The 26,840-nt window shown below is 41.9% G+C and overlaps 1 protein-coding gene across 1 annotated transcript in view; it reads right to left on the bottom strand.

Annotated features, from left to right (window-relative positions):
* The window catches only part of LOC309668896 (putative acyl-CoA dehydrogenase 6), a 97,669-nt gene that overhangs the window by 60,506 nt on the left and 10,323 nt on the right, over positions 1-26,840 (bottom strand). Inside the window, exon 2 of the mRNA XM_082479437.1 lies at positions 19,798-19,918. Coding sequence (XP_082335563.1) covers positions 19,798-19,918 — 121 coding nt within the window. The remainder of the gene's footprint in view (positions 1-19,797; positions 19,919-26,840) is intronic.

The following is a 26,840-nucleotide window of genomic DNA, read 5'->3' as shown; positions in this document are numbered from 1 at the left end:
GGCTAAGCGTGCTAACATCCAAAAGTATTAAAGGAAACCGAGCACTTAAAAAAGGTAAGAGCTGTTTTGTAGGACGCCAACTTAAAACACATCGCAGCTTCATAACAACAGCTTTCAGCACTCCCCTCACTTCCAAAGACCACCACTGCAGCCCAGGTAGCATCAGTGTTGTTTCACCATGGGTAAACCTCTGTCCAAACTTTAAAAGCTGTTCTGGACAAGAAAGGGGGCATGGTGACATCTGCTCATTCCCAGAGCTGGCACACCCATGGGTGGCTCAGGGAGCTTCCCTCAGTTACAGAGAAGTTGCAGGAGATGTTTCCTACCCTTTAATCATCCAGGGCTCATTAAAGTCAGTGAGGATGCTGGCTTTAAAATCACAGAATGGTCAGGGTTGGAAGGGACCTCTGGAGATCATCTAGTCCAACCCCCCGGCCAGACCAGGGTCACCTACAGCAGGTTGCACAGGACGGCGTCCAGGCGGGTTTTGAATGCCTCCAGAGTGGGAGACTCTACAACCTCTCTGGGCAGCCTGTGCCAGGGCTCTGCTGCCGCAATTGAGAGACTGGATACAGCTTGATGCAAGCAGAAAGTCGTTTATTCGAAAACTTTCAGGGGTTATATAGAGATCGCATCACAATCTGGTTGGTTCTTTCAAACATGTACAACTAACCCTACTACTTCTAATTGGCTAAAGATAACATCAGAAGGCCGTTGTTAGGGGCTTTCCTGGCACTTCTCACAGCCCATTGTTATCACCCCTGTATGTGCGTGTCCCACTTAAGACCTCTTCATCAGGTGGCGCCTTCCTGCAACCTCTCAACCTTTTAGCAAGGTCTATGGCCCACAAGCTCCAGCAGGTCTCTGCTTATCAGATGTGTAGAGCTTGGGGTTTTGTTCTTTAACCCTTCTCTTCCCGAATCACCTCGCAATCCTTGTGCCACACTGCCACCCTCAAAGTAAAGAAGTCCCTCCTCATGTCTAGAAGGAGCAAGTTACATGTTCAAGTTTGTGCCCATCACCTCTTGTTCTATCACTGGGCACCACCGAAAAAAAAAGACTGTTCCCATCCCCCTGGCATCCTCCCTTTAAGTATCTGTAAGTATTGATAAGATCCCCCCTCAGTCTTCTTTTCTCTACGCTAAAAAGACCCAAGTCCCTGAGCCTTTCCTCATAAGAAAGATGCTCCAATCCCCTAATCATCTCTGTAGCCCTTTGCTGGACCCTCTCCAGCTGCTCCCTGTCCTTCTTGAACCAGGGAGCCCAAAACTGGACACAGTACTCCAGATGTGGCCTCACCAGGGCAGAGTAGAAGGGGAGGATAACCTCTCTTGACCTGCTGGCCACACTCTTCTTGATGCACCCCAGGATGCCACCACAAGCAGGACTCACCACCCATTTCACCTTCTCCTTGCTCTGCACTGCACCAGAATAATCCTTCTGGGAGAGAGGAAAGAGCTGCAGCAGTTAAACATTTTGGGCAGACCAACTGATCTGGTTATGCAGTTCAAGGCAGCTTGAAGGCTTTATTAGAAACCAACAAGGAAAGATGTCCTAAGGAATTAAGCAAAGAGGAAGCATATTTATCACAGCGCTTCCTTTTTCTCGTTGCAATCTCAATCTTCAAAAAACTAGAATTGCAAATATGTGTACAACTCTCCTTGATATTCAATAGGAAAAAAGACAATAACGAACACGCAGGCCTCATCTGGCACAGAGGTTATTTAAAGAAAGGTCATATTTGCCCCTAAGCAGTTAAAAAGGCACAGGTAAGCAATAGGAACGCTATATTCCATTACCGAGAGTCCCAGCCAGCAGCCAGAGCATTTAAAGTCCTGTTGCACAAACAAGATACAACGCTGAAATATGGTCTTCACAGAGTATCATCTCGAAAACAAGATTAACTATAATCCCTTGAGTTTGATCCTTTGTGGAGTAGGTTGTGACACACATCTCACACAAAAAAATAATAAAGCTATATTTTGATTCTACTTTTTATTGCCCATCTTCACAAACACGACGAGTTCAAAGCTTATGTTGAACATGGATATTTTCATCTGGCCCTAAGCTTTAGAATGACTTCATTTTGTTGAGCTATTTTTCACCATAAATGATGCTCTGATTGCTTGCAATTTATTACTTACAAGTAAAATTGCAGCTGACCATTAAAAATGCATTTGTGGTATCCTTCAGATTCTCCAGGGTCAGCTGAAATAAAAACACCCCTGCCAAGTGATTTCACAGCCTGATGTCTGAGCAGCAAGAACATTTTTTAAAATGTTTTTAAAACATTTCCCATATTTCTGAAATTAACCACTCTCACAACAAAAACGACTGAAAAACATCAGACAAAAACGGGGAGGGAGAGGGGAAGCTGAGTGGGTACACAGGGAGATGCTGGAGGTAAGCACTTCTCTGCAAGGTTCACCTGCTGGGGGTCTTCCAAGCTTTGGACAACAGTAATTTCCCCAAGATTTTCTGAGGGCAAACACAAACCATCCTGATTGGGAATTTCCCATCTCCCATGTTCATCCCAGCTACTCAGCCTCTGAAAATTAGGGTCCAGTCACTGGTCACTGGCCCTGCTTCAGACTGCCTTTGCCACCGCTGAATTCCGGCTCCCAGCTGTGAATCCTCCTCCTGGCAGCTGGCTCAGGCCCGTCACGAGCTCGGCGTGGGCACCTACCCCCCACCCAGCATCGCAGGCCCTGCTTACAGCAGTGGCCTCCAGACACAAGCAAAAGTAATTATGACCATATGAGAGTTTCCATCCCACTTTCATAACCCTGCAAGTGTAGCTCTTGGGTCGTTTTTCTTTTTTGCCTTGTAAAATAAGCCAGTATTTCTCTGGCATAAATAGGGATAAAAAGGAATCATGTAAGGGCTTGTACAGCTCCAAAGCCAGGGATAATTGCAAAACATGAGCCTTTCCCCACCAGTGTTTGCTTTACTGTGCATTTTGCAACTGTGGCCACAGACAAATTGATGCCTGCTGTCTACATTGAGTTTTGATTTCTCCTCTTACTTGCTGTATTAATTTTTCTCCTTCTCTTTAAACAATATATCAACTGTCATCCTCTTTTTTTTTTTTTCTCTCTTTTTTCCAAACTTCTATGTTTACATTTGCATGTCCATGACATTAACTACTTCACAGCTAGTAGATATTTGGGACTCTGAGAAGAATTTGGGTATGGTTCCATTTCACCTTTTCTCACTGAGCTGTGTTATGACTAAAAATTACTTATTTCAATTAAGCCCTTCTTCATTATTATTCAGGAGAACTTATATTTAAATTCCTTTTCCCCCAAAACCTGTTAGTATGCTTCAATAACTAACTTTAAGGATATTCCCTTGCCAGAAATTAAACTGCAGAGCTTTGTGGTTATTTCTGAGTGTTGTCAGATTAAACTTAATATTAAATTAAAAGCTGTTTCACAATGTCAAAAAGAATGTTCTGTGTAATAATCTGTGTTCTGATGGTAATTTTGTATAATTAATGCCACCTTTTCATGCAATCTTTTGTGTTCTGAAGTTTATTCTGTACTCCCACGTGAAAAATGAGATCATTCAGCATGTGGAGGCATTTACAGAATACAGCTCACTACTACCCACTGAATCAATAAAATACTGAAAGGAAGGGAAAATTATTTTAAAATATCAACTATTTTTTTTCCTTTAAGCACTATCAGTGTCTTAATTCAAAAGACAGCAGAGGGGATGATGATCATTAGTGTTAGAGATCACCACCCTTCACACGTGCTGCTCCATCTCCACATCAGGACACAGAAAATTTCTGCTGGAGGTTTTCTCCATCTTTCATTACAGGTGAGCTTGTTACAGCACTCGCTGGAGTGGCAGGCAGGGGGACAGGTTCACTCCACAAAACTACCAGCCACATCAACGTACTCACTCTCTATCCAGTTTCTCCTCACTAAATCCATCAGTGGAAGACGATCCACACCACACCAAGGGACAAACACATATCTACCCAAATCCAGGCAAAACATTTTAAAGCCACGCAGGGCAGTTGCATCCACAGTACTTGGTATGAGCCCCAGACAGCTTGGAAGTAGGAGGGAAGACCTGATGCTGTCTCCCGATTCCCCATCATGCAGGCACAAGCTACAACATAGCATGTTCTCCCATCTCCACCCTCCCTACTTTGCTCCACACTTTTCCTTGCAGAAGCCACTCTATGCTATAGATCTAGATAATGGTCACTGCAACGGTAAAAATCTCCAACATTAATAATCTCCTATTTTTCGGTTTGGGATCTTACATGGTTTTAAAGTCACCTGCCTTAAACCTGGGTGTAATTAAAACCCGTTAAAGCTTTAGCAAGATCACAGTTGGAAGATTTAGGAATTCTCTGCATTTACATGTTTTATGTTTCAGATGCATAGCTAAACTGCTTGGAAAATAATCAATCTCAGAGAAAGCCCAATTCATTTTGGTCCACTCTTTCGCTTGTTTCCCCAACAGAAAACTGGCACTTTCCCTCTGTTTTCTAATTTAGCGCCAGCACCACAAAAACCATGCAATGCCCAGATTCTGATTTATAACAGACAGGTGAAATTCTGAAAGCCCTGGAGTTTCTTAGGGGTTACACAGTGCAGTCAGTCTATGGGCCAGGTCAGTTCTTGTGCACACCAGTTTGCACGAGGATGTGCAGTGGGCATCTCCAAAACTGAGCATTCCTTCAGTTTTAAAAGTCCCACCCAGCAGAACTCGTAACACCTTTTTTGTACATTAAAGATCTGCTGGTGACTCAAAGTTGATGATCAGTAATAGCAGACAAAATTTTCAAAAACCAAAATACACATCTCTCTTCTAGGAGAGAAGAGACTGGATTCTCAGTAGCAAGAAATAAATGCAAAACTGGAATAAAGTGAGATTAGCATATTGAAAACAGTTACAAAGCAAGTTTGCCGAAAGGAACAGAACATTTCCTGTTGAAATGATTCCTGCTTGAAGAACTTTCCTCCTGGTATTTGTTTCCTCTTGTATTCTCCTCTCTCCACATCCTCCTCTGGGACTATGGGACTTGATGACATCCAGCTACAACTTGGGCAGAGACAGAGGGTGGGATTCCCAACCCTGTGTTTGGAAGGAGGTAAGGAAAGAGCATAGGAAACTGCTTTTACTCTTGGGAGAATCTGGTTTATCCAGACATCTCATTAGTGTGGTGACTTGGAGTCCAGGAGAGACACGTCCAAAGGTAGCAAAGGCATCGTACTTTCTTTTACAGGTCCACCAGCCCACAGGTTTTACAAGCACAAACCAGGACATACGGTTTACAGAACTTTTCCCATGCAGAGAAATGGAAAAAACTCGAGACAATCTACAAAGGGGTCAGAGGATGTATGGAGGTCAGCTCAAATCCCCCAGCTGCTATAACTATTTTTTCAGCAGTGCCGAACCTGACACGTGCAGAATAAGAGTTAGTCTATTATTTCAAGGATGACAGCATACAGGTGGCAAGGAGAAGAAAGCCAAGGGAGACTTTCAAAAGCTAAAAGAAGAAAAAAAATTTTACACAGTTCCTTTTTGTTCTTCCAAACAACCCCAAGCACAGTGACACTGTCCAACCAGCAAGGCGATCCTCCCTCCACGGTGCCAAAGGACCCGCTAAATGCAAAATAAAAAGCAGCCTGACTGTGGGTTGTTTTTTTTTTTTTTTTTAATCACGTGCCAAGTATGACACCAGCCTTGTGCACAGGAAGCATCTGGACACACTGGAAAGAATTTCCTGACTCACTGCGAGCAACAAGCTCAGCTAACAGCTTCTTTCTGTCAGCTACAGAAGAGCAAATTGCTCCCGTGCTGCTTCCCTTAGAAGTAAAGGGGAAAAAAACCTCAATATTCTACCTAAAAGAAAGAAATAAACAAAGCCTAAAAAGCTAGTAAAATAGATTCAGAGGATTTTTGTTTCGGTCTGTAAACATGGACTGCCACGATACCAGGATTTTGCCTGAAGTACTCAGTTATGAGAAGAAAGACTTGGAAAGCAAATCCCTATTAGAATGCCGTAGGAGTAAGATATTCTATTTATCTTCCAAAATAAAACTCCTGAAAAGGTTATTGAGCAAGAACAAACAAAAGACCAGGTAAAAGAAACAAAGCACGTTACTAGCTCGAGGAAAAAATATGCAATTTAATCTTTAATAAGCTTTCCCCACAAAGCGAAGTCCATCTGTCTAAATTTCTCTTAAATGGCACTGGCTTTGAAGGATAAATCCACAGGGAGCAGATGATTAAAAAAGCCCCAACTTTCTCAGCCTTCAGGACCTTAAGGTCTTTAGTAGTGCCAAGAATATCTGACCATAAAAGATGACTTCTTACTCCCCCTTACACCCAGAATTTCGTTAGATTTCTGCAAAATATTTTTATTACCCTCAGTCCTTCCAAAATAAGTTAAAAAAGGAGAAACAGCAAATAGCAGTTGTTAGAGAAGTAACATGAGGACCCACCTGAATCCTCTTAAGATGGGAAAAAAATGTAAGAAGAAAGAGATAAGAGGCTCAGTGGGACAACATGAGTAGACAGAGGTGGCTGAAAACAACTGGAAGGGTTTAGAAAACAAATATGGGTAGTAATGACCTGTAAAAAATGTGATCATAACCATTCCAGTATATGAAAAAGGAGGGAAGCGCAGAAATGAAAAGCTTCCTCTCTTGGGCTGGGGGAGGATCCTGAAAAGCTGAAATATCCATTGTGGTTTGCCTTTTTTTTTTTTTTTTTTTTTAATTACTTGAGCTTTTCATTCCTGGCAAAACTAAGCCTGCAGCAAATATTTTCCTGCTAGAAGTAGCTCCCCAGGAGATTATTTTCTTTCCACACGATCCCTGGCTTTGCCACGCTCCACCTGAACCCCCAGCTACTCTGGACCAGCTGGCTGCAGCCTGATGTCATCTTCCCTCTGGTGCTCCACCAGCACATGGAGAGGGCTCTGATGGGGTGTCTGCGTGAGCCCGGCCTCGGACAGGGCTCACCACATACCTCTCAAGTGGCTAAGAGCACTCAACCCTTTCTATCATAGTCCTGCAGCTGCAAAGCTCCCCATGGATCAACAGGTAGAGAGAAATGTGTCAGTCAAGAAAATTGGACCTTCTTCCAGAGCTCTTCAGGCCATTGTGCCATCCTCCTCAACTACACAGTGGTACCCATGCTATCCAGCTGAAGCACTAAACTCCATCCAGAGAAGCACAAATCACCCTTCAGCTGCATCTGCAATAACCAAAGGCTGAACTCTGCTCTCAAGCAGTTTGGTGAGACCAACATCCTATATGCCACATCTCAGCCCAGGGGGGCTCCTAACGCCATGAGATAAAGTCCAGATTTCCTGCATAAAACCACAATCTCTTGATGGGAATAAAGCTCTGATACACCTATCTGCTACTTTACTCACACCAGACTTAGACCCCAGCATGCAGAGCTGTGGTAAATATCCTATTCAGGGGGGTATTAGTAAGACAGTAGAGGCCACAGAGTGTAAGAAGCTGTGAAATGGTGTATCCACCAGCCGAGCGAGTGAGTAGCTGATGATCAGAAATACAATTACTCTCCCTGAAGTAACTGTGGATGGTCCCACCATCTATAAAGTATGTAATAGCTTCTGGATTCCTATTAAACTTTGCTCCTTGTGATTTCTGTGGGATGAGTTTCACGGGTTATACATAATGTAAAAAGAAAAAAAAAAAGAATTCCTTTCAGCAGGCTTATTACTCACTGATCTTCCACTCCGCCGAGAGACCCCAGTTCTTGAATAATAAAGCGAGGGTGAGCATAACAGTCTCATTCATTTCCTCTGACGTACTGAATAGGAAGCAGAAGAAATGCTGACTAAAGTCACCTTCAGAGATTTTTAAACCATTTAACGATGCCATAAAAAACTCAAATACCTGCCCCTGTGATACTCATTCAAGGAAATTTTCCATTAATTCCACCCTTTGTTTCCCTGTTCAGCTGTACAAGTGAAGCTAATTTGTAAATGCTTGAGGTTCTGGGCAAGTGCACGTTTTCTGCCAGCTTCACAGGCTGAAGGAAAATGCACAAACACAGGTCATGGTGTTTCAAAGGTCCTATGCAAAAAAAAGTCCCTGACCTCCTCCAGAGCTTCGCTGTGTTCCCGGCTCCTGCTTCCCAGCACTGAAAACATTTCCCAGAGCAGACAAGACCACAGAGCGGGTTTGTGGTCTTATGGGAAACAATAGCTATTGCACTAGAGATGACTGAGAAACCAGCTCCTCTAGGCTACCCCAGGAAAGGCAGAACGGTAACAAACAGGCATGTTCTTCAGGATACCATTGTCCTGCAAGAAATACTTCATCTGTCCCAAATGGTCTCCCATGCATCTGCTTGAGAAACAAAACAAAACAAAAACAACAAAAAAAGAAAATTCTGACACTGAAGTCTGATTTCAAAACTGATTCTGTAAAACAGAAGAGTGGTATTAAATTTCAGTGTATGTACAATTCTGGTGTTTAGAAGAACACTTTCCTCATCACATTGTCCTTCGCAGTTGGCCAACACTTCAAATACATAAACAGATACTTCTTAACAGCTCTCTGCATTCCAAAAAGGCTCCAAACTCCTTATGTTACTGAAAAAACCCTAGAAGATTAAGGTATTTAAAGGGTTTCTTGAGTGGACAGAAGGAAAAGAATAAAAAAAATAATAAAAAAGGAAGTTTTAATTCAGCCTTCCTTTTCACAATTTTTTTTTTAACTGACACACACTTTTCCTATTATTTGTTTTCTTCTCTTCAAACAGAGTGAAGCTGTATGGCCTCTGGATGATCATGACTTTGAACTGACAGCACAAAACTAAACACACCTGGAATAAAAGCGTTAAAGAAATCTTCACAGTGTCTTGCGGCTTCTTCCCCCTGTTTCCTCCTGAAGCCCATTATCCCATGTTCACTCCCCAACCTCTACCTCAATAAACTTCTGACACTTCTCCTCCCAAGGTCTCCGCCAACAAGGTCAGCTGCAAAACAACCAAGAGAGCTGCTCAGATTTCACTGGCACCACACCGCAGGGGCAAGACTGCAACACGCTGCCCAGCACACTTAATCCACCAGTCCTGCTCAGTGCTCCTTCCACCCCTAAAGACTGGTATCATTTTTCAGAGCCGTGTGGTTGTGATATTTTCCCATCCTTCGTTTTCACACTGCATTGTGCACCCATTCTCCAGGGAGGCTGCACCCCCCTGGTGCAGTTTGCCCCAAACATTAACTGTGTGCGTTTCCACTAAAACATGATCTCTGCACCATTCTTTGAAAACATGCAGGAGACCAGATAAACAAAACCCACTAAGACTACTACAATAAACTTCCAGCATGTTGATGCTAGTCTGCAGAAAGGGCACCTTACCTAAGCAGGACTTAAAAAAACCCCAAACCAAGCCCTCAGCAGCTTCTAAAAGGAACATTTGCTTATATTCTTTTTTGGTCCTGTGAGGTGCACAAAAAAGAAAAATCTGAAAAACTCTAGCATGAATCGAATAATTTCCTTTGCTATCAGTCAAAATTCTAAGAAAAAAAGCTATCGATTCATCATATCTTATCACTGTCCTCTCTCTATCGGATTACAGTTTGCAGGAAAACACATTGGTGTTGTTCTCCGTGGACGTTATAGATTGCATTAGAAAAAACAGATTAAGTGTGAGTACCTGACATCAAGTGGCAACCAGTTCACAGCCATGTTCCTTAGGAACCAAAGCAGTAAGACCAGACACTTAATGCATTTAAGCATATATTTAAATGAAAGGGCTAAAGGTATCTTGCGCTGCATGATCAAAGGTTTGAGGAGTAGCTGACAGGCCAAGGAGCACAAGCTTTTCTGGTCAACTCTGTCAACTGCCAGGAACATGATGTCCATGAGAAAAAAATCCAAACGTTTATTCTATGGTAGATTCAAAAAGAGTCGATAAACTTGCATTCTAGATTTATTTCTTCTTTTAGCAAAGGGCACTCTCAAATCTTACTTTCTTAAATCACAACATTTAAGCATATACCTAAGTGCTTTGCTGAGAAGTGTTCTGCTTGGCAGACCATTTATGGTTTCTAAGAACAGGGCAATGAACCTAATTGTAAAAACTCTGAGACCCATGAATAATCCTTCTGATTGCTCATTTAGTGGCATACAGAAGACTCCAGATTGAATAATTTTATGTGTCAGGCAAGACCCCTGAGCACTGGCTGGAACAGAAAACTTGTAGGTCAGACAGATGGATAACTTCCTCCTGGTAGGTCCAAGCTCCAGGCACAGCTCAGCCTGACCACCCCCTGGGAGACTGCCAGCCCCGAGGCACCGCCAAACCCCTCAGCTCCTGGGAAATGTTACGGAATTGAGTAATTCCAAACAAATTTCAGCGCAATGCTGGGGAATGGGATGGGATGCTGCCTAGATGGATATTCCTTTCTTTAAGGTTTTATAGAGGTTTAAAACAACAACAACAAAAATCAAAGACTCCTTCTCTCCACATAAAATACATGAGTAAAATGAAACCTACTTTACTGCAATATATATATAAATTTATAATGTATATACAATCATGCTTATCACTACAAAGTATTATGCAGGACAGAATATTACTTTTCCATATGGGATTTCTCAGACCAGTTTAATAGACTTCAGAAATATTTCAGAATAAACCCATTTTTTTCCATTTCCTGCTTCACCACTAGAGGATATCACGCAGTCTCTGATGTCAGTATCAATATTACATGAGGGTTAAAAACGAAATCAAAGCAGACCTAAAAGCAGTATAAACATGAGCCCCATGTCACATAACTAGATACGGTTAACTTCCAGGCTTGTTGAGAAATGGTGGTATCTATTCCACACAATACAGCATGATTAAAAACACTCCAGTCTCAGTTCTCTGCATCTTAACCTCAAAACGTGCTTGTTCCAGACCATCAAATGGGAAAGCACGAATTGCCAGCTCTAACCTTATCTAAGTATTAATCCCCAAGGAGCTAGAGTCCTTATATTGCCATCCTTCCCTAACATCTTTTTAATAACTTTGCATGCTACATGGTAATAAGTGTTGTGTGCATTACTTATCCTGTAAGCAAGTCTCCTGCCACACGCAGATTTACAAATACTGGGTCCGTGCCTTTGCCTGTCCTTTCTGGGATAAATGCCAAAAAGGATTAGTGCTATCCCTAGGAGTCCAGCTTACAGCAGGGGAAGCCCTACGGTTGTGTTGCAAGGGTAATGACAAGATTCACGAAGGTGGCTGCAGTGTTAGCCACCTGTCAGAAAGACAGAAAGATATTGTCAAGACCTGGTTTTCACTTACACGAAAAGGCACTTCACTGGTATGGGGACCTCTGAACTTCCTTGCAGACGCTGGAGTGACTAAAGGCTTACGCAAGATCTCCAGGGATTAGACTATTAATGATGCTTATCATTTTGCATGAACTAGGTTACTAGGGATGAGAAATGTTAGATCAGAATAGGAGAACCAAAACTAAACACATTTCTTGTCATTTTCTTTCTTAATTTCTTCTTACTCAGCTACATATGTTCTGGTTTGCGCAGGCTGGACACCAGCTTCTTATCTTGCTCAAGTGTTTGGGATAGAAACACTTGGCCAGGAACACCACAGTCTTGCCGCAATCTTATCAATCCTCTCCTCAAGTCAGATGTCAAATTTTGTGATTTGCTTATTGACCTATGGTATCTGCAAGCATTGACAAGTCAACAGCTCTTCAGAGATTTTCCATGTCAACCTCAGACTGTTTCACAATATTTTTCCCCATTTCCGCCCCAGGAAAGAAATCAATCTTCACTCCTGGCAGTTCATAATGCAAAAGTGAGTGGGTAAAAGTGACTCAAGCCTACGTTTTACAAAGATAGTTTTCCCACGCTCTCCACACTCGGTGTACTGACATGTCTCAAAGTCTAAAAGGTGCATTTATACCTTTCAGAAAGCTTTCCCATTATGCCATCTGGGTATATGACAGATGTCAAGAATCTGGCATCAAACTTTTGAGACTGGGAAAAGACAGTTATGCGTAAATTAGAAAGACTTATAATACCAAATTGATTTTATTAGAAACTCATTCATTGGTCCACGCTTTGTCAAGAGACAATCTTGCCATTTGATCCACAGAAGTAAAGGATAAACTCAGCTCCTCTAATGGAAACTCCCAAACAGTATGTCTTACTTGATAATGTCTCAACCCCTATATTCTTTTCAGGTGGTGTAATATTTCATATTTCTTTAATCTATTCAGCTGCTCTTTTTAGTGTAAACTCTTCCTATTCACAGTTATAAAATTAAGAACAGCAGATTTTTAGCAGATTTGCCTCTTCAAAAATCCCCAAACCCAACAATTTTCTACAGAAGTGAAGGAAATCCAAACCAACGTTATATACAGAGATTTTCAGAAGCATGGGAACAGGAGAAAAACAAAAACAAGAACACCACACACAAGAATAAAACAAAGAAGTCACAAAAGTTAACTGAAGTATGCAACTCAATTTAACAGTGTTCAGTGCACAGCTTCTGAAACAGGTGAACCTCCAAATAAATGACCACAAGATACTACCAAGAGTCTTGATTGCTTCTTCCAGTGTTTTATCATGATATTATGTTGAGAAATATCATCTGGCTTTTAGTCCTGTTCAGTGCCAACTCGTCAAATAAGTTCCCTTCCACAGGTTAGATCTGACTCCTGATTCAGCACCTGGACCTCAGAGCAGTATGCAGGTCCTCTTCTCACATTTTTATTGAGGTAAGAAAACTATTATTGTTGCAACTTCAGGATTAGGGAGAAGAGAAAACTCTAGCTAGTGATGAGATTCATCTGTCCTCAAGCTGGAGGCATAAGTACATAAAAAAGACAGAACCAGCTATCTAGTAGGTAAGACCACAGTTTGGATTCTAGAAACCGAGGTTCTCACTCTGACATTCCATTTCAGTGTGACCTTCCAACAACATCTGCACCTTCCAACAGCTGTACCTGTACCTTTACCCCTCCCTTCCCCCTCCCCCCCCCCCGGCTTTTCCATCTGCATTTCTGGACTATGTTCCCCTAAAGATGCATACTTGCTATGGGAGTCCATACAGTTTTGTTCAACCGTGAAACTTCATTAACAAGCCTCATACAAAGCACTCGAGTTGGTGCATGCTTAACTTAAAGTCAAGTACAAGAGAGGACAGACTCTCCTGCACCACCCAGGGCACAACCCCACACATCATGCGGAACGGGGACAGAACAGTGACAGCTTGACAGCTGCTTGTAACTATCTCTTATCTACAGAGACTAAGCGCTCCTAGTCAGCTTCAAGACACCACGTGGATCTGCCAGTTTGTGCAAAACCTGCAATACACAGAAGTGAATTTGGCACAGCAGGTACGCCATGAGAGAACTGCGTGTCAAGAGCTCAAGCGCTTAATTGCACATACATAGCTGAGCATTTGTTCCCAGTTAGATACTTCTAACTTCTTCCAGGAAAGAGGCACTTTTAATGTCTTTCTCAATACCATTTTGACATTACCTTTAACTACCAGTGGTACGTGTACCAGACTTCAGAAATTCCTAGTTTGCCCCTAAGGTATTGGTATACACATACTTGAACTGGACGAGTTACTGCTGTGTCCTGCATTACAAGTCACAAGTGTGAGGATTTGCCTTATCTCAAGTACAAAAGCAGAATCCCAGGAACTAATCCGATCCCTTGGCCAACAACACATTCAAAAGGAGATTACCTCTTCCACAAAGACTTGCTGTCCTTCAGTAAGTCTGTTCGCTGCTGGGTGTTCCTACAAAACTGCTGTTGTTCGCTGAACAAGCTATTCCCAGAGCTACCGCCGCAATTCCTAACCAGCCAAGAAGAACGAAGCACTCCCATTTCCAAGTCATGTGCAGAGTCAAGAAAACCCAAAGATGAACTCAAGCACTCATTTCCTTGGTCTGAGCAGGAATATCTGATGATCTGTGAAATGCAGAAAAAAAACCCTGTTTTCTCCTTACCGTTTTCAATTGCATTTCACCCTGCACTTGCAAGATGCTAGACGGGACTTGAATTGTCAGCATTTCACAAGAGGGGAGGAGAAAAAAAGTCTCGCCCACACAGAACTTACATGTACACAAACAAAAACCTGTTTCCTGAGATTTCAATCCAATCCACCAAATTAAGGTCAGACAAGCACCTGAAATTTCTTGTACTTATCTGATCAAGGTCTCCAAACCACTGCCAGCCATCACTAACTTTGTCATCAATTGGATTCAAATAAAACAGTGACTGAATTTGGTCTACTGTTTTTTAGAAGTTTATCTAAATTATTTCTTGATTGACAACCAGGTATACCTCCTAGCTGGTAAACATTTCAGACTGCTGATTTTACCAGTTCATTGGTATTTGAAAACATGGCACTATGGCTTCTCTCTCAAACTTGTAGAGCTCAACTATTATTAATTAACTACTATTGCACTCCTTTGCAAGTGAGAAAGACATCAAGCAATTAGTTCAGCTGGTTTTGCTTAAATCTGCTAAACAGAGCACAAACATTGCAGCTGGTCCACGCCTGCCACAGAGAAATGGTTTGGGCAAATTCATTCTCTTCTGATAAATGTATCCCTTTTAGCTTCTATCCATAGATACACCTAAAAAAGTTTCAGTAACTCTCTTAGAGACTATAAACCCCCTGTTTCACCCGAACCACTAAGTCCCTTTCTAGTGACAGAATTCACTGCTCCTCCCAGGTCCTTCTTTTGCTCATTCGAATAATAGTAAAGCTCAGTATTGCAGAAAGGGAAAAAGAAAAAAAGAAAGAACCACACACACTCTTTCCAAGTGATTCTCTGCTACCAAACTCTCATGAAGTCTCATCTTACCAGAGAAACGTATACTTGTGAAGAAAACAAAATTAACCTTAGAGGACAGTCTAGATCTATGTTCCCACATTCAAAACACAGACACATGTAATAAACAGGCTTACTTAAGGAAAGATATTGCATCATTTTCCAATTGCAGTTGAATCAATCATTTGAAACATTTGTTTTGTTTCACAGATGCTTATCTGTCTCAAGTGATAAGCACAAATACAGGCTCAGCGGGGAACGGCTGGAGAGCAGCCCTGAGGAGAAGGACCTGGGGGTGCTGATTGATGAGAAGCTCAACATGAGCCAGCAGTGTGCGATCGCAGCCCAGAAGGCCAACCGTATCCTGGGCTGCATCAAAAGAAGTGTGGCCAGCGGGTGAAAGGAGGTGGTTCTGCCCCTCTACTCCACTCTTGTGAGACCCCACCTGGAGTACTGCATCCAGCTCCAGAGACCTCAGCATGGGAAAAACATGGACCTGCTGGAGCATGTCCAGAGGAGAGCCATGAGGATGATCCGAGGGCTGGAGCACCTCTGCTATGAGGAGAGGCTGAAAGAGTTAGGGCTGTTCAGCCTGGAGAAGAGAAGGCTCCGGGGAGATCTTATTGCGGCCTTCCAGTACTTAAAGGGGGCCTACGGGAGAGCTGGGGAAGGACTTTTTACTCGGGCATGTAGCGATAGGACGAGGGGGAATAGCTTTAAACTGGAAGAGGGCAGGTTCAGATTGAACATTGGGAAGAAGTTTTTCACTTTAAGGGTGGTAAGGCACTGGAACAGGTTGCCCAGAGAGGTTGTTGAGGCCCCATCCCTGAAGGTGTTCAAGGCCAGGCTGGACGTGGCCTTGGGCAACCTGGTCTAGTGGGAGGTGTCCCTGCCCGTGGCAGGGGGCTTGGAACTCAATGATCTTCAAGGTCCTTTCCAACCTAAGCCATTCTATGATTACTTTCTCCAGTCCTGTATCCAGCATGTATCCCAGCAGTAGGGGAAGGGGATAGTGTAACACTATATTTTCCCATTCCCACACAAGTCTTACCCCATAGTTTCCTCATTTTCTTGATATGTTTAAGAGCATATTTCTGCCAGTGCACTGCTAAGCGTTTGACAGGAATAAACGAAAGCTGCTATTTGGACATACTGTCATAATTATTTGTATGCGCAACTGCATTCTGCTAAATATTCCTACAGGACCGCCAGTGAAAACACTAGTGAAAAACCCAGAGTGGGCATCATTGTCGCTTATGTCTCACAGTGATGCCATGTGAATATGCAGGACAGCAGACACTGATCTCTTGCAAACCTTTCTCTCCCTTCCTCTTTGCTTTCCCTGAGCCTTTACAGGATTTCTGTACTTACGCATCAGCTGATAAAAAAAACTTTTTATCATCATACACAGGCACATAACAGTATGTTTTGAGCCTGTGCCTTTGGCAACACATCCTAAAATTTAGCAACAGCCAAGGCTTTGACTCACAAACCGTAGGATCACTAATGACCACATAGATCTTTTCAACTTTTACTCCAATATCTCATCTAATCTGCACATAAAACACTCCAAAGAATACATCTTGCCCACTTCCCTTAGCGAAACAGGCAATGGCCAACTACTAAGACTGTTTAAAATATTTTTGCTCCCTACCCTAATATTTTCTGACCTTAGCTTTGGGACTGTCAGTACCTCAGTATCCCAGAAACCTTGTTTTGAGGAGAAACACACAGTAAACATAAATGAAGAATAATAAGTGTATAGAGATGTTGGGGGTTCTTTCCCCTCAAACTAAGTATTTCAGGCTGGACTCAGTGATTCTGTAAAAGACATTTTGCATAGAGTAAAAAGACACTTTTTATGCATAAATAATGTTCACTTTTTCAGCATGTATTTTACTAGTAGGAAGAATTTCCTAATATAACAGAACAACACATACACACTTTTTCCTAAGGAAAGCCAGTGCATGCACTGTTTTTGAGTTCTGTAAAGAATACCAGAGCAGAGAAATGGTTTAAAAAGAAAAATCTTTCTCTGGCAGAGGACTGACCAGACAGCATAGTAAGTTAAATCCACTGATCATCTTCAGGATTCTCCAATTACGGGTGCATGAGTAGGCTTTGCCTACAGTGTTTACATGACCCCCCCCCAACTAACATCCTGAACTACTGTACTACAGCACAACATTCACTGCAAACATAAACAACTGTGAAAAAAACAGACAGGAAAAACCCTGACAAATTATTAGCCCACAACTGCATATGGTGAGAACTGATGGAGCCTTTGCAATACGAATAGTGCCCCAAATCAGTTCCCCACGCAGGGAAAGTTTCCAATGATAAGGGACACATGTAAGGCACGTTCTTTTAAAAACCTGACTCCCATTAAGCGGCTCATTGTTCATAAAGGGAATGGTGTTTACACAGGAAAAAGTCCAGTTTCAACAAATCTGAAATCCAACAGATGTTTCCTTCTATCTAAGCAAAACAAGTTTGTGACCTGTTTCTGCCCAATCAGAAAGCTTCAAAATTAATTCTACAGGAAAAAAAACCATCCTGTACACGACAGAATGACCCTGGAAAACAAAATCAGAAAAACGTGTATTTCGAAACCGGAGTTGCTACTGAAGTGAATTCACTTGAAAAATTTAGTCTTCTTTACACAAAATGCTTTACGATCTGGGTTTGAAGGGATACAACATGATAATTATAATTTTGGTTTGTGCTGGAAAGAGAAAGTCGGCCAGGTTGTTACTCACACGGCTCTGCATTGAATTAATTAACCACTCTTCTCCAGACCTCTCCCAACATCCCCCCAAAACTTCTAGCTGCTCTTGCCTTCCTCAAATCTCTTAAGACCTCTCTTCCTCTGCACACAGCAGTTAAATAGTAGAAGTGGCTGAGCAGAGTATAAAAGGTATATGTCTTAATTTTATTTTTAATTACTACTACCAATACACAGTAATCATACAGCAAGCACTTCGTAGAAGTGTAGAAGATAAAGAATTTCAGGCTTTGCCAAAGTCCTGCTGTTGAGATTGCGCTGTTGCACAACTGACTGTTTCACTTAACCATCATGAGAAAGTTTCAGGACTTTCAGGATGTACCTGATGGTATTATACCATTACAGAACAAAGCTGGGTCTGGTGACATTCTGTTGCACAACGGAATGCTGCAAAGGCAGCACCTTCCAGGGAGTCGGCGCATTTTCTGTACCCAACAATACCCTTCTTGCTCTAGAAGATGAACTGAGATGGACCCTGTGTTGCTGAGAATTTTATCCATTTTTTCATAGCTTCTATAAAATGTAGCTGCAGAGGCCCAACAAATTAGACCAACAGCAGATACAAGTGTCAAAGCCAAGGCTAAAATATTCTTAATCATGGGTATAACAAGCGTAGCCAGTGCACGCAACCTTCTGTGCCCATCTTTACCTCCACAAGTCCCTTCTTCACTAGATTTCACTCCAGTTATTTCTTGTCCTAGCTATTTTGTGAGCATTACACAAAGTTCCCACCTCCACAATGTTTTATGGGCAGGATGCTCAGCACTGAGGCTCTTTACCCCAGCTGAGGCCTCTGCATGCCCCAAGCTGAATATAACAAGAAGATGGGGCTGTAATGGGGCAGCAGTGCAACACACCATTATTACAACCAGCATGAATATTAGTAGTGTGAAGGAGATCCCTCTGAGACAGACTTTAAATCTGCCTATCAAACAATTACAGCAGAAGGTAGAGGTGGTTTTCTCCCTCCCCCAGTAATCCTATTTGTCCTTTAAATAGATCTTAAGTATAATTTCAAACTGTCAGCATTTTGTAAAGAAATACCAGCTCAGACCTAATTGGATTTGTCAGAAAAATCACAGCTAAACAGTTCTGTGAGCTCCAACAGCTGAACAGCTAGAGAAAAAACCTTCCACGCTGGAACGTATAACAATATGAAAGTTCATTTCAAGAGGAAAAATTTCCTCTGAAAAAAGTGGTAAAAAGACATAATTTGTTCCACAGTTCAAACCCCGTCCCTTAGCAATACAATGATGTGGTGTGGCACAGCTAAGGTTGTGTGACCTGCTCCATATAGACGATTATCTGCAGTTAACTGTTCAAACATTGTCACTTGGGCTGCTCTGAGTTCACCACAATTGCTAAAAGTTTGCCTATGCAAACTTGCTTTTGGTTTACACTTTTTAACCACAAAGAAGAAAATGGAGGAAAAACCCTCAGCGAAGTCTGACAGGGACACGTAACAGTAACATTTGAGAAGAAATCATGTATATATTACATCGCATATGAACAAAATAAATAGGGGAACATATATTTAGTTGAAGAGTAGAAATACCTCCTACTCTCTGGACTTCCTGACTTTTTTGCTCACAAATATATATATGTAAACATGAAACTTGTTCTGTCCTTGCTATGTATATCATTAGCTTCTCATTCTGTACATGCTTCTCTGGGCTGAAATAGTGCATTTTAAAGACAGTCTAGGAAATAACGGCCTAAAATCCACACAAACCTCATCCTCTGAACAGCAAGACAGAATACATTAGAATGATGTAGAGGTTACAGGTTAAGGAAGTGTAATAGGTCAGTCTTACAACACTTTCAATGCCTTCAAATTGTGGTTCCTTTAATGAAGATTGAGATTATTCCATATGTGTCTGGATCCAGAGGAAAGGAAAGTCATTACATAGATTGCATGTTGAAACTTGAAGCGACGGTCATTTCACTGACCTTAAAATAACAATCACTCAGGTTTTTTATAATGTTTCTATTTAGGAGAATATGAAGTCAAGCACTCAGAAGCCTAATTTTCTGTATTTGGTAACCAGCACTCCTGTGACTGACGAATATAAGTAAACTTTGCACTGAATTCTGAACCATGCTTTGATCTGGGGCAAAAGCAACTCGAGATAACATAATGAGTCTGTCACCGTCAACATCAATACTCGGCAGTTGTACACTTTCCTACCTGTTGGCTTATCCACACCAAGGAATCCAGCCTGTCCCAGGGTTTTAAATACTTTATGTGCTGGGAACTGTCCTTCTTCTTCCCACTTGTCCACAAAGGGATTAATCTCCTTGTCGATGAGCTAGATTTGAAAATAAATTTTAAAAGTTATTAACACAGACATTCCTACAGAAGCACCTTTGACTACTTTTGTCTAAAAACTTTAATTTAAAAAGAAAAAAAAATGTACAGAATTTTGAAAACACATTAATTTTCTTAATTTCTGTTGGATGCCCTTATTCTCTACCCGCTCACAACTACTACAACAGATGCAAAGAGGCAAATATAAATAATTCTTTTAGCAATTACAACTACTACCACAGGAAGTCATCAGGGCTGGTTTAAGCCTCTCCAAGACCTATGAAAGTGGCAGTTTCCCCTCACCATTTGCTACAGTTTCTAGAAGGTGACAGGAAGGGAAACCTGGATTGGCCTCAGAGGGACCTTGCCAAAGAAGGTTGATGATACAATGACCACACACGGTACACAAGACAGGCAAGGGGGAGAGACCTCATTTCCCCTCTCTTTGCCTGAAACGCTCTCAAGGACGTCAGCACTGTTCAGGGCACTTGCATCCAGTCTGCATTTAGACTTCCCTAGGATCTGACAAAACACACACTGGAAAAATGGTCGTCTTCCAGATTTTATGGCATTTCCAAGTCTAGTCCCTGAACAACTCTCAACTGGGCTATTGCTGCACGCCTTCCAAAGGTCACTGTCCTTAGCTGTCTGGCTACTGCCCTTGCTCTATTCAAGTCGCTGTCTTCTCTTCCAGCTGTTGCAGGCAAAACACATTTGGAGTACAGCCACTACGCTCAGTAACACTTCCAGGTTTCACAGCACAAGGATTGGACATCTCGCCACAGAAACTCCCAGATTTCCCTGGCCATGGGAAGGGAGCAAAAATGGGCAACCTGCAGTTTTGCAGCCGACCTCTAAGCATGGCAGTAACTCCCAAACAGAGCCAGCTCTGTGCCAAATGGCCTTATGCCACATGGTGCACCGGGCTCTCGCACTTCTGCCACCTCATTCTTGCTCCCCGTGCCTACCCACCTATTGTCTCAATAGCTCTGAAAAGGAGCTATAGGTATAGTGCCCACCCCTGCCTATGTCCACAAGCCAAGCCAGGGGTTGGCGCAGGCTGCTTCTGCCGTGTCGCCAAGTGCAGTGTGTACCTGGGTCAGCACGTGCAAGAGGGTCCAAATGCAAAACAGAAAAGCCACCCTGACCGAAACAAACACCAATTCCCAATAGAAAGTAAATGTCTTTAATCCATGACTGCAATTTTACTGCTACACTGTTTTACAAAGAGAGAATTTATAATTTTAAGAACTCACTCCTCTTAGTCTTTTCTCCACAATAAATAAACAAGTCCTGTGGTGCTCACTATTTCTTGAGCTGGAAATAGACTCCTCTCCCTCCCAAACTGCTGTGCTCATGAGACCCTACGGAGCCTTCTTCTGAGCTATCTATTTATTGCACATTCTTCAGAGAATTTCAGCCCATATATGGCTGCTTTCTGCTTCCCAGTTGGCCACAGAAATAAAGATACTTCACTGTTGGTAACAGAAAAATCACTTTTTCACTCCTCTCACCAAATTCTGAGAAATGTATATACTGAATGTTCCACTCATTCAGTAATCATCATCTCTCTCCCTCTCTTACACTGAATAACGTAGGTCTCATGATTAACAGTAACAAAATACTCACCAGGACACTATCTAGGAGACCGCACATTTAACTTCTATACTGCCATATCCTAGACGCTCAGATTCTAGGATGCTGGCCCTTAATGTTGAGTTGTTATTGTTTGTAACGACATCTGGTAATGTTCATTGGATTACATCCAGGGAAATGCCTGAAAGAGGTTATGCAGTATGTACTGAAAGTTATCGCAGCATTTTGATGGATCCTGGCAAAAGTATGAAGTGAAGGTACTAACACAGTTTTGTGCTTCTTATGGCTGGTACTGGGCCAAATGCTTCACAGCCTATACACAAAGTAACCTTTGAAGTTAAATGGAGTCAGAAGAATGACTAAGGCTCTAGAGAAGTGGTTTTACGTCATTTCTACAAATTATGACCTGCTTGCTCCTGTGACTTTGAGTAAAACTCAAATTGTTTAACAAACTTTAATTATTACTAGGTGAAGTTTGCCATGTTGAGTAAAACGAGATCTTCCTTACATGACACAACAACAAAAAAAATGAAGACAGCCTCGCTGCACAAACCACAAACACTGCATGCCTCTGAGTTGAAGAAAAAAAAAAAAAAAAAAAGACTATCACAGTCCAGATACTGATATCCATAGTTGTTTCTTAGCCACTGGACCATTCGCTTTAGACTATGTTTTTGAAAAAAAATGAAATAGGTTCTGACAAAAGCTTTTCAAACTTTAGAAACAAATCATTTGCAAAAAAATCCCACATGCTATTTACAATCATAAGTAAGACTCTAAACAAACTAACCTACTTGCAGCCATGCAATCTCAGTCCTTTAAAAGTATCACCCCTCAAAATAAGCCTTGAGAAAACGCACATCCTCCGGTAATTTGCACAGAGTCAGAGGGGAGGAGCAGGCTGTGGGGCAATGAGAGGGCAGACGGCTTGGATGGGAGAGGGGATTTGGGGAAACACCACCCCTTATACCACCGCGTACAAACATAACCCGCAGTGCTGGAGAACTGCAGCGCTGGGCAATTGGCCGATGCTTCAGTACTGATTATTGGATATTATCATCCCTTCGCATAAAAGCAAATTGAAACAAAGATATTTTCAGAGCTCCAAGCCAGCAATGACTGAAGAAACACATAAAATTAGAGAACATGTGCTTAAAACATCACTATAGACAGGTTTATGTGGGTGCAGGTCAACTCATGCTGCATACCTAGCCTCTTAATTTGCCCCTTCCCTTGTTTATCACATCTGTGCCTCCAGAGAAATATTTCACGCTTGAACTAGTTTAAATCTTGACTAATTAACTTTGAATTAATTTCTTTTTTTTTTTTTTTGAATGCACACAGCTTTAAGAAGCAAACACCGAGAGCTGCAGGCACAAATTATGCAGGCACTTTAACCTAAATCATAAGGTAAACATGCAGTGTTTGACAAGTATACAGAAGTATACTACTACTTTCAGAAGTAGGTGAGCGGCTGGATTGTTTATTTTTATATGCTTTATCATAAGAAATGTGGAAATCACGGGTGATAGCATTTAGACTTGCATCACTAGGATACTGACTGTAACAAGACCTAAAACTCCTCTCAGTAGAAATATTTTAACACAGAGCACTGCAGATGCTATCTAACAGACACGAAGGAAATCTTTTTACCTGATCTAGCCAAATCTCAGTGGAATTTGGCATGTAAAGACAGTTTAGGAGCCATATATCTTTCCCACCTGCTGATGAAGTACCAGTAAACCATAACGTAAACTCTGTTAATTTCCTGATGGTGAGGGCACAATAAGTCTCATGTATTGGACCGGTGTTTTTCCCAAACTGCTTCATCCAAACCACGAAGATGCACGCCACACTGAAGACTCAGCTGTGGAGGCAGCCTTGGTTCAGCCTGCATCCCAGCGAGAGTTTGGGCTGCTCTCCAGGGAGCCTATGAAAGAATGGCTTCAGGGATGATACCAGCTGTGAGTTATTTCAAAAACCACTATGGATATTTGCCCAGTCGGAAACCGATCAAGCCAAACTCACTTTGTGTTGAAAGAAGGTAAGAAAAATAAAAGTGTTTTCATTTAAAATAGTCTTGACAAAGTTTTGTGAAAACAGCACCTGTACTTCCTGCCCAGGAATGGGGAAATGCGGTGGCAGGTTGGGGTGGGAATAAACACAGAAATTCAGCTTTTTTTTTTTTTGTTGTTATAGACTATTCTAATTTCTCTCTAAAACAGAGCAATGAAAATATCTCCCAAAAACATTGCCAGATAGTTGCACGTTTTGATTATTTTCCACTGGAAGTTAGTACACTGTTTAAATGAGAAAAGAAACAAAAACGCACATTTGGGGATTTTCCTTCACATGATACTCAGTATTTTGTATTGATATTGTACCAGCACCTATCCAGAAACATTAGCAATTGCCATTTAATTCTCACTGGATTCTAAAATAAATACACTATTTCTACAGCAGTAGAAACTGTAATTGAATTAATTTGGCTACCGAGAGTGTGTACAGATCTCCTTTACAGCAATTAAAGATTTATTCCCATTATTCACAAGCAAGTTTACTTTCTATCAGGCAATTAAAATCAGAAATTAAAGGCCATACCACTTCTACACACAATACCTCTTATATCTATCCCTTATAATACTGTACAGTGGAACTGTATTTCAGCACACAATTAGCAAGATGATGAATCTTGAAAAGAAAACAAAAAACTGAATTCTTATAAAATGACAGAAATTTACACTAAAGCTTCCTGTGAGTTATAACTAAGCTGAGATTAGATTTACTTACTAGAAAAGCAAGAGAAAATGTCTGAGAAAAAGGTATTTTGTATTAAGAAGATTAAATGGATTTAGTGGTGCCACACAACTGTACCATATTATGTTACAAGGAGCATTTTTTTCCTTTAAATCAAGTTACAGTAATTGAACTTAGCTCTATTAACCAAAGATGACAAAATTAATGGGATTATTAATGTAACAAAAAAGCTAATCAGTAAGCAACAAACCACTAATGACAGTTCTTCAGTGGTTATATCTAGACATTAGCATAACATTGACTTGAAAGGAAGGAGGTAACAGACCAGAGAGCCCTTTGCCTTCAACACCAGCAATAACTAAAGAAAACAATTAACAGCCCAAAACCCAACATTTCTCCTTGTGGTTTTATTCACAACCACCAGCAGCAACAACTGCACTGCGAGACATCTCGGCACCGTACAAATGCCAGTGCTGAGGACGAGGCAATGTTCCAGCAAGACCTAAGGCAGAGTTTGAGGTGGTCAAACCCATGGGCGATACCCAATGTGGCTGCCAAAACCCACCCCATGGGTACAAGGCAGCCAGGACCACCGGTGAGCTCCTCGCCAGCCACCGTGCCGCAGCCTGTGCGGGTCCTCTCAAGCTGCTCCTCGGGAGGGGGCACTTATACATGCAAACAGCAGCTGTTCATTTCCTACACATTGGTCTCTACCTGAGTCCCCCCAAGGCAGGCATCCCAAGCACACCAGAACGAGTTTTCCAGTGTATATTCCCTGTTTCTTCTCACTCCTGGGTTTGGAGGCCATGGTCCCCCTCAACTGCCTCACAGCTCCACCAAAGCACTAAACAAAGTTTGGTGGCCAATCCTTTCCCAGTATTATTCTTCAGAAAGGCAGGGAAAGGGCACAGGGAAAGAGACTGGGATGTGGAAACACATTCAGGACAGAACTGGGGCAAATCCAGGTGGGTGAAAGAAGGAGGTCAACTCCTCATACCTACTAGAGAGGCTGTGGAGAGAATGACACTTCTACCATGGCACCTTGCTGATGAGGACTTCTACTGGCACATGGTGAGCAAAGCTGGGTCCTGCTGTCCCTCCTGCACTCGTGAGGTCCCTTCAGTGCTGGCAGGATGCCAGCTGCTCCTGTGTTTCCAGTCCCCGTGACATGTGCTTAGACATCCTGACTGTGGCAGCAGCCATGAGCCACCCAAGTGCCCAGATCACCCAGCCTGGTGGTGACAAGCCTGGACCTGCAGCGGTCAGTACCTCAATGGAAGAGGCAATCATTCCGTCTCCAATGACATTCCATGCAGAAGCAGAGGCAGCATGTGACTTAGAAGACGACAACAGGTTAAAAATAACTCCATCACACAAAGATGATTTAACCACACAGCAAGCAGAAAACATTCCCTGCAGTGCTAACCTTGTCTGCTCATACAAAGTGGTTTAGTGCACATTCTTCTGGCAACCAAAATCCAATATTACCAGCTTGCCTGAGGCCTGAAGGGATCTAGAGAGCAAAGCTGCAACCTACCGCTTCCTTTTTCCGGACACATACCACCACAGGGGAAAGCTTTTCAGGAAGTTCTGCAGGACTTTTTTTCTGGGGATTTTTTGTTTGTTTGTTTTTTAATATTAATTGAAACGAGGGAGATAGCCCTCACTCATTCCCTTGTAAAAACATACATATTTTTCTTGTTTAGGACTCACATAGGAGATACATGTAAAAAATAGCTCACAGCTACGCAAGGGGTTCTGTCAAGGTAGCAAATGTCATAGACACTGCCAAAACACATCTCCCCTTTGCATGAGGAAGGCAAGTTTCCCTTTCACCCACAGTGTGAAAGATTTGGCATTTGGATACAATCTGCGCCTCTCATTCTGAATTCACACTTGACTACTCAGCCAAACACATGATGTAGACAGTCCTTTGCCCAGGTGTCACAAGAGCTGTCACAGAGGAATTTGCCCTATTTGAGTACAGGATTTGGGACTGGGCCTCAATGATGATATGGAAACTTCTGTACTCTGAGCTGTCATCAGACTGTTGCTGGGAACAAGCCAAGAAAGTGTTTTCCACAACAACACAGGGCTGAACTGAAAAAGTTTGATTTAAGCATAGACATGCGCTTCATGACCCTGTGAAAAACACTTGGCAGAAAAAAAAACGTCTCAAAACCAGAACATCCAGATAATTAAAATAAAGACCAAAAATGAAGTATTTTGATTTAAGATTTTTAGAGCTGCATGATTCATTTTACAAGCCCCAAAACAACAAGTTCTAAAACTATAAGCTAGATGGCAGTTTGCTGTAAAGTCTCAGTATTTTCAAGTCATCATCAAGATACTAAGTAACAGAATATACAGCCCATAGAATATGGAGGGAACAGCAGGAAAAACACACATTATTTAAGTATCTGTCTAACTTAAAACTTTACAGCCAGTAGCAATGAATCTAGAGAGTGTGGTTTAAACTTTCACATAAATCACAGCTTTGATTTCTTTCCTCATTTTTCTATGACTACTGGAAACATTTTTTTCTAAACATTTTGTTACTCAGAATTTTC

Source organism: Vanellus vanellus (genome assembly GCF_965231255.1).
Source record: "Vanellus vanellus genome assembly, chromosome: 2".
NCBI lineage: Eukaryota > Metazoa > Chordata > Aves > Charadriiformes > Charadriidae > Vanellus > Vanellus vanellus.
Note: the sequence above shows the minus strand (reverse complement) of the source record. Positions and strands in the feature narration are given on the sequence as shown.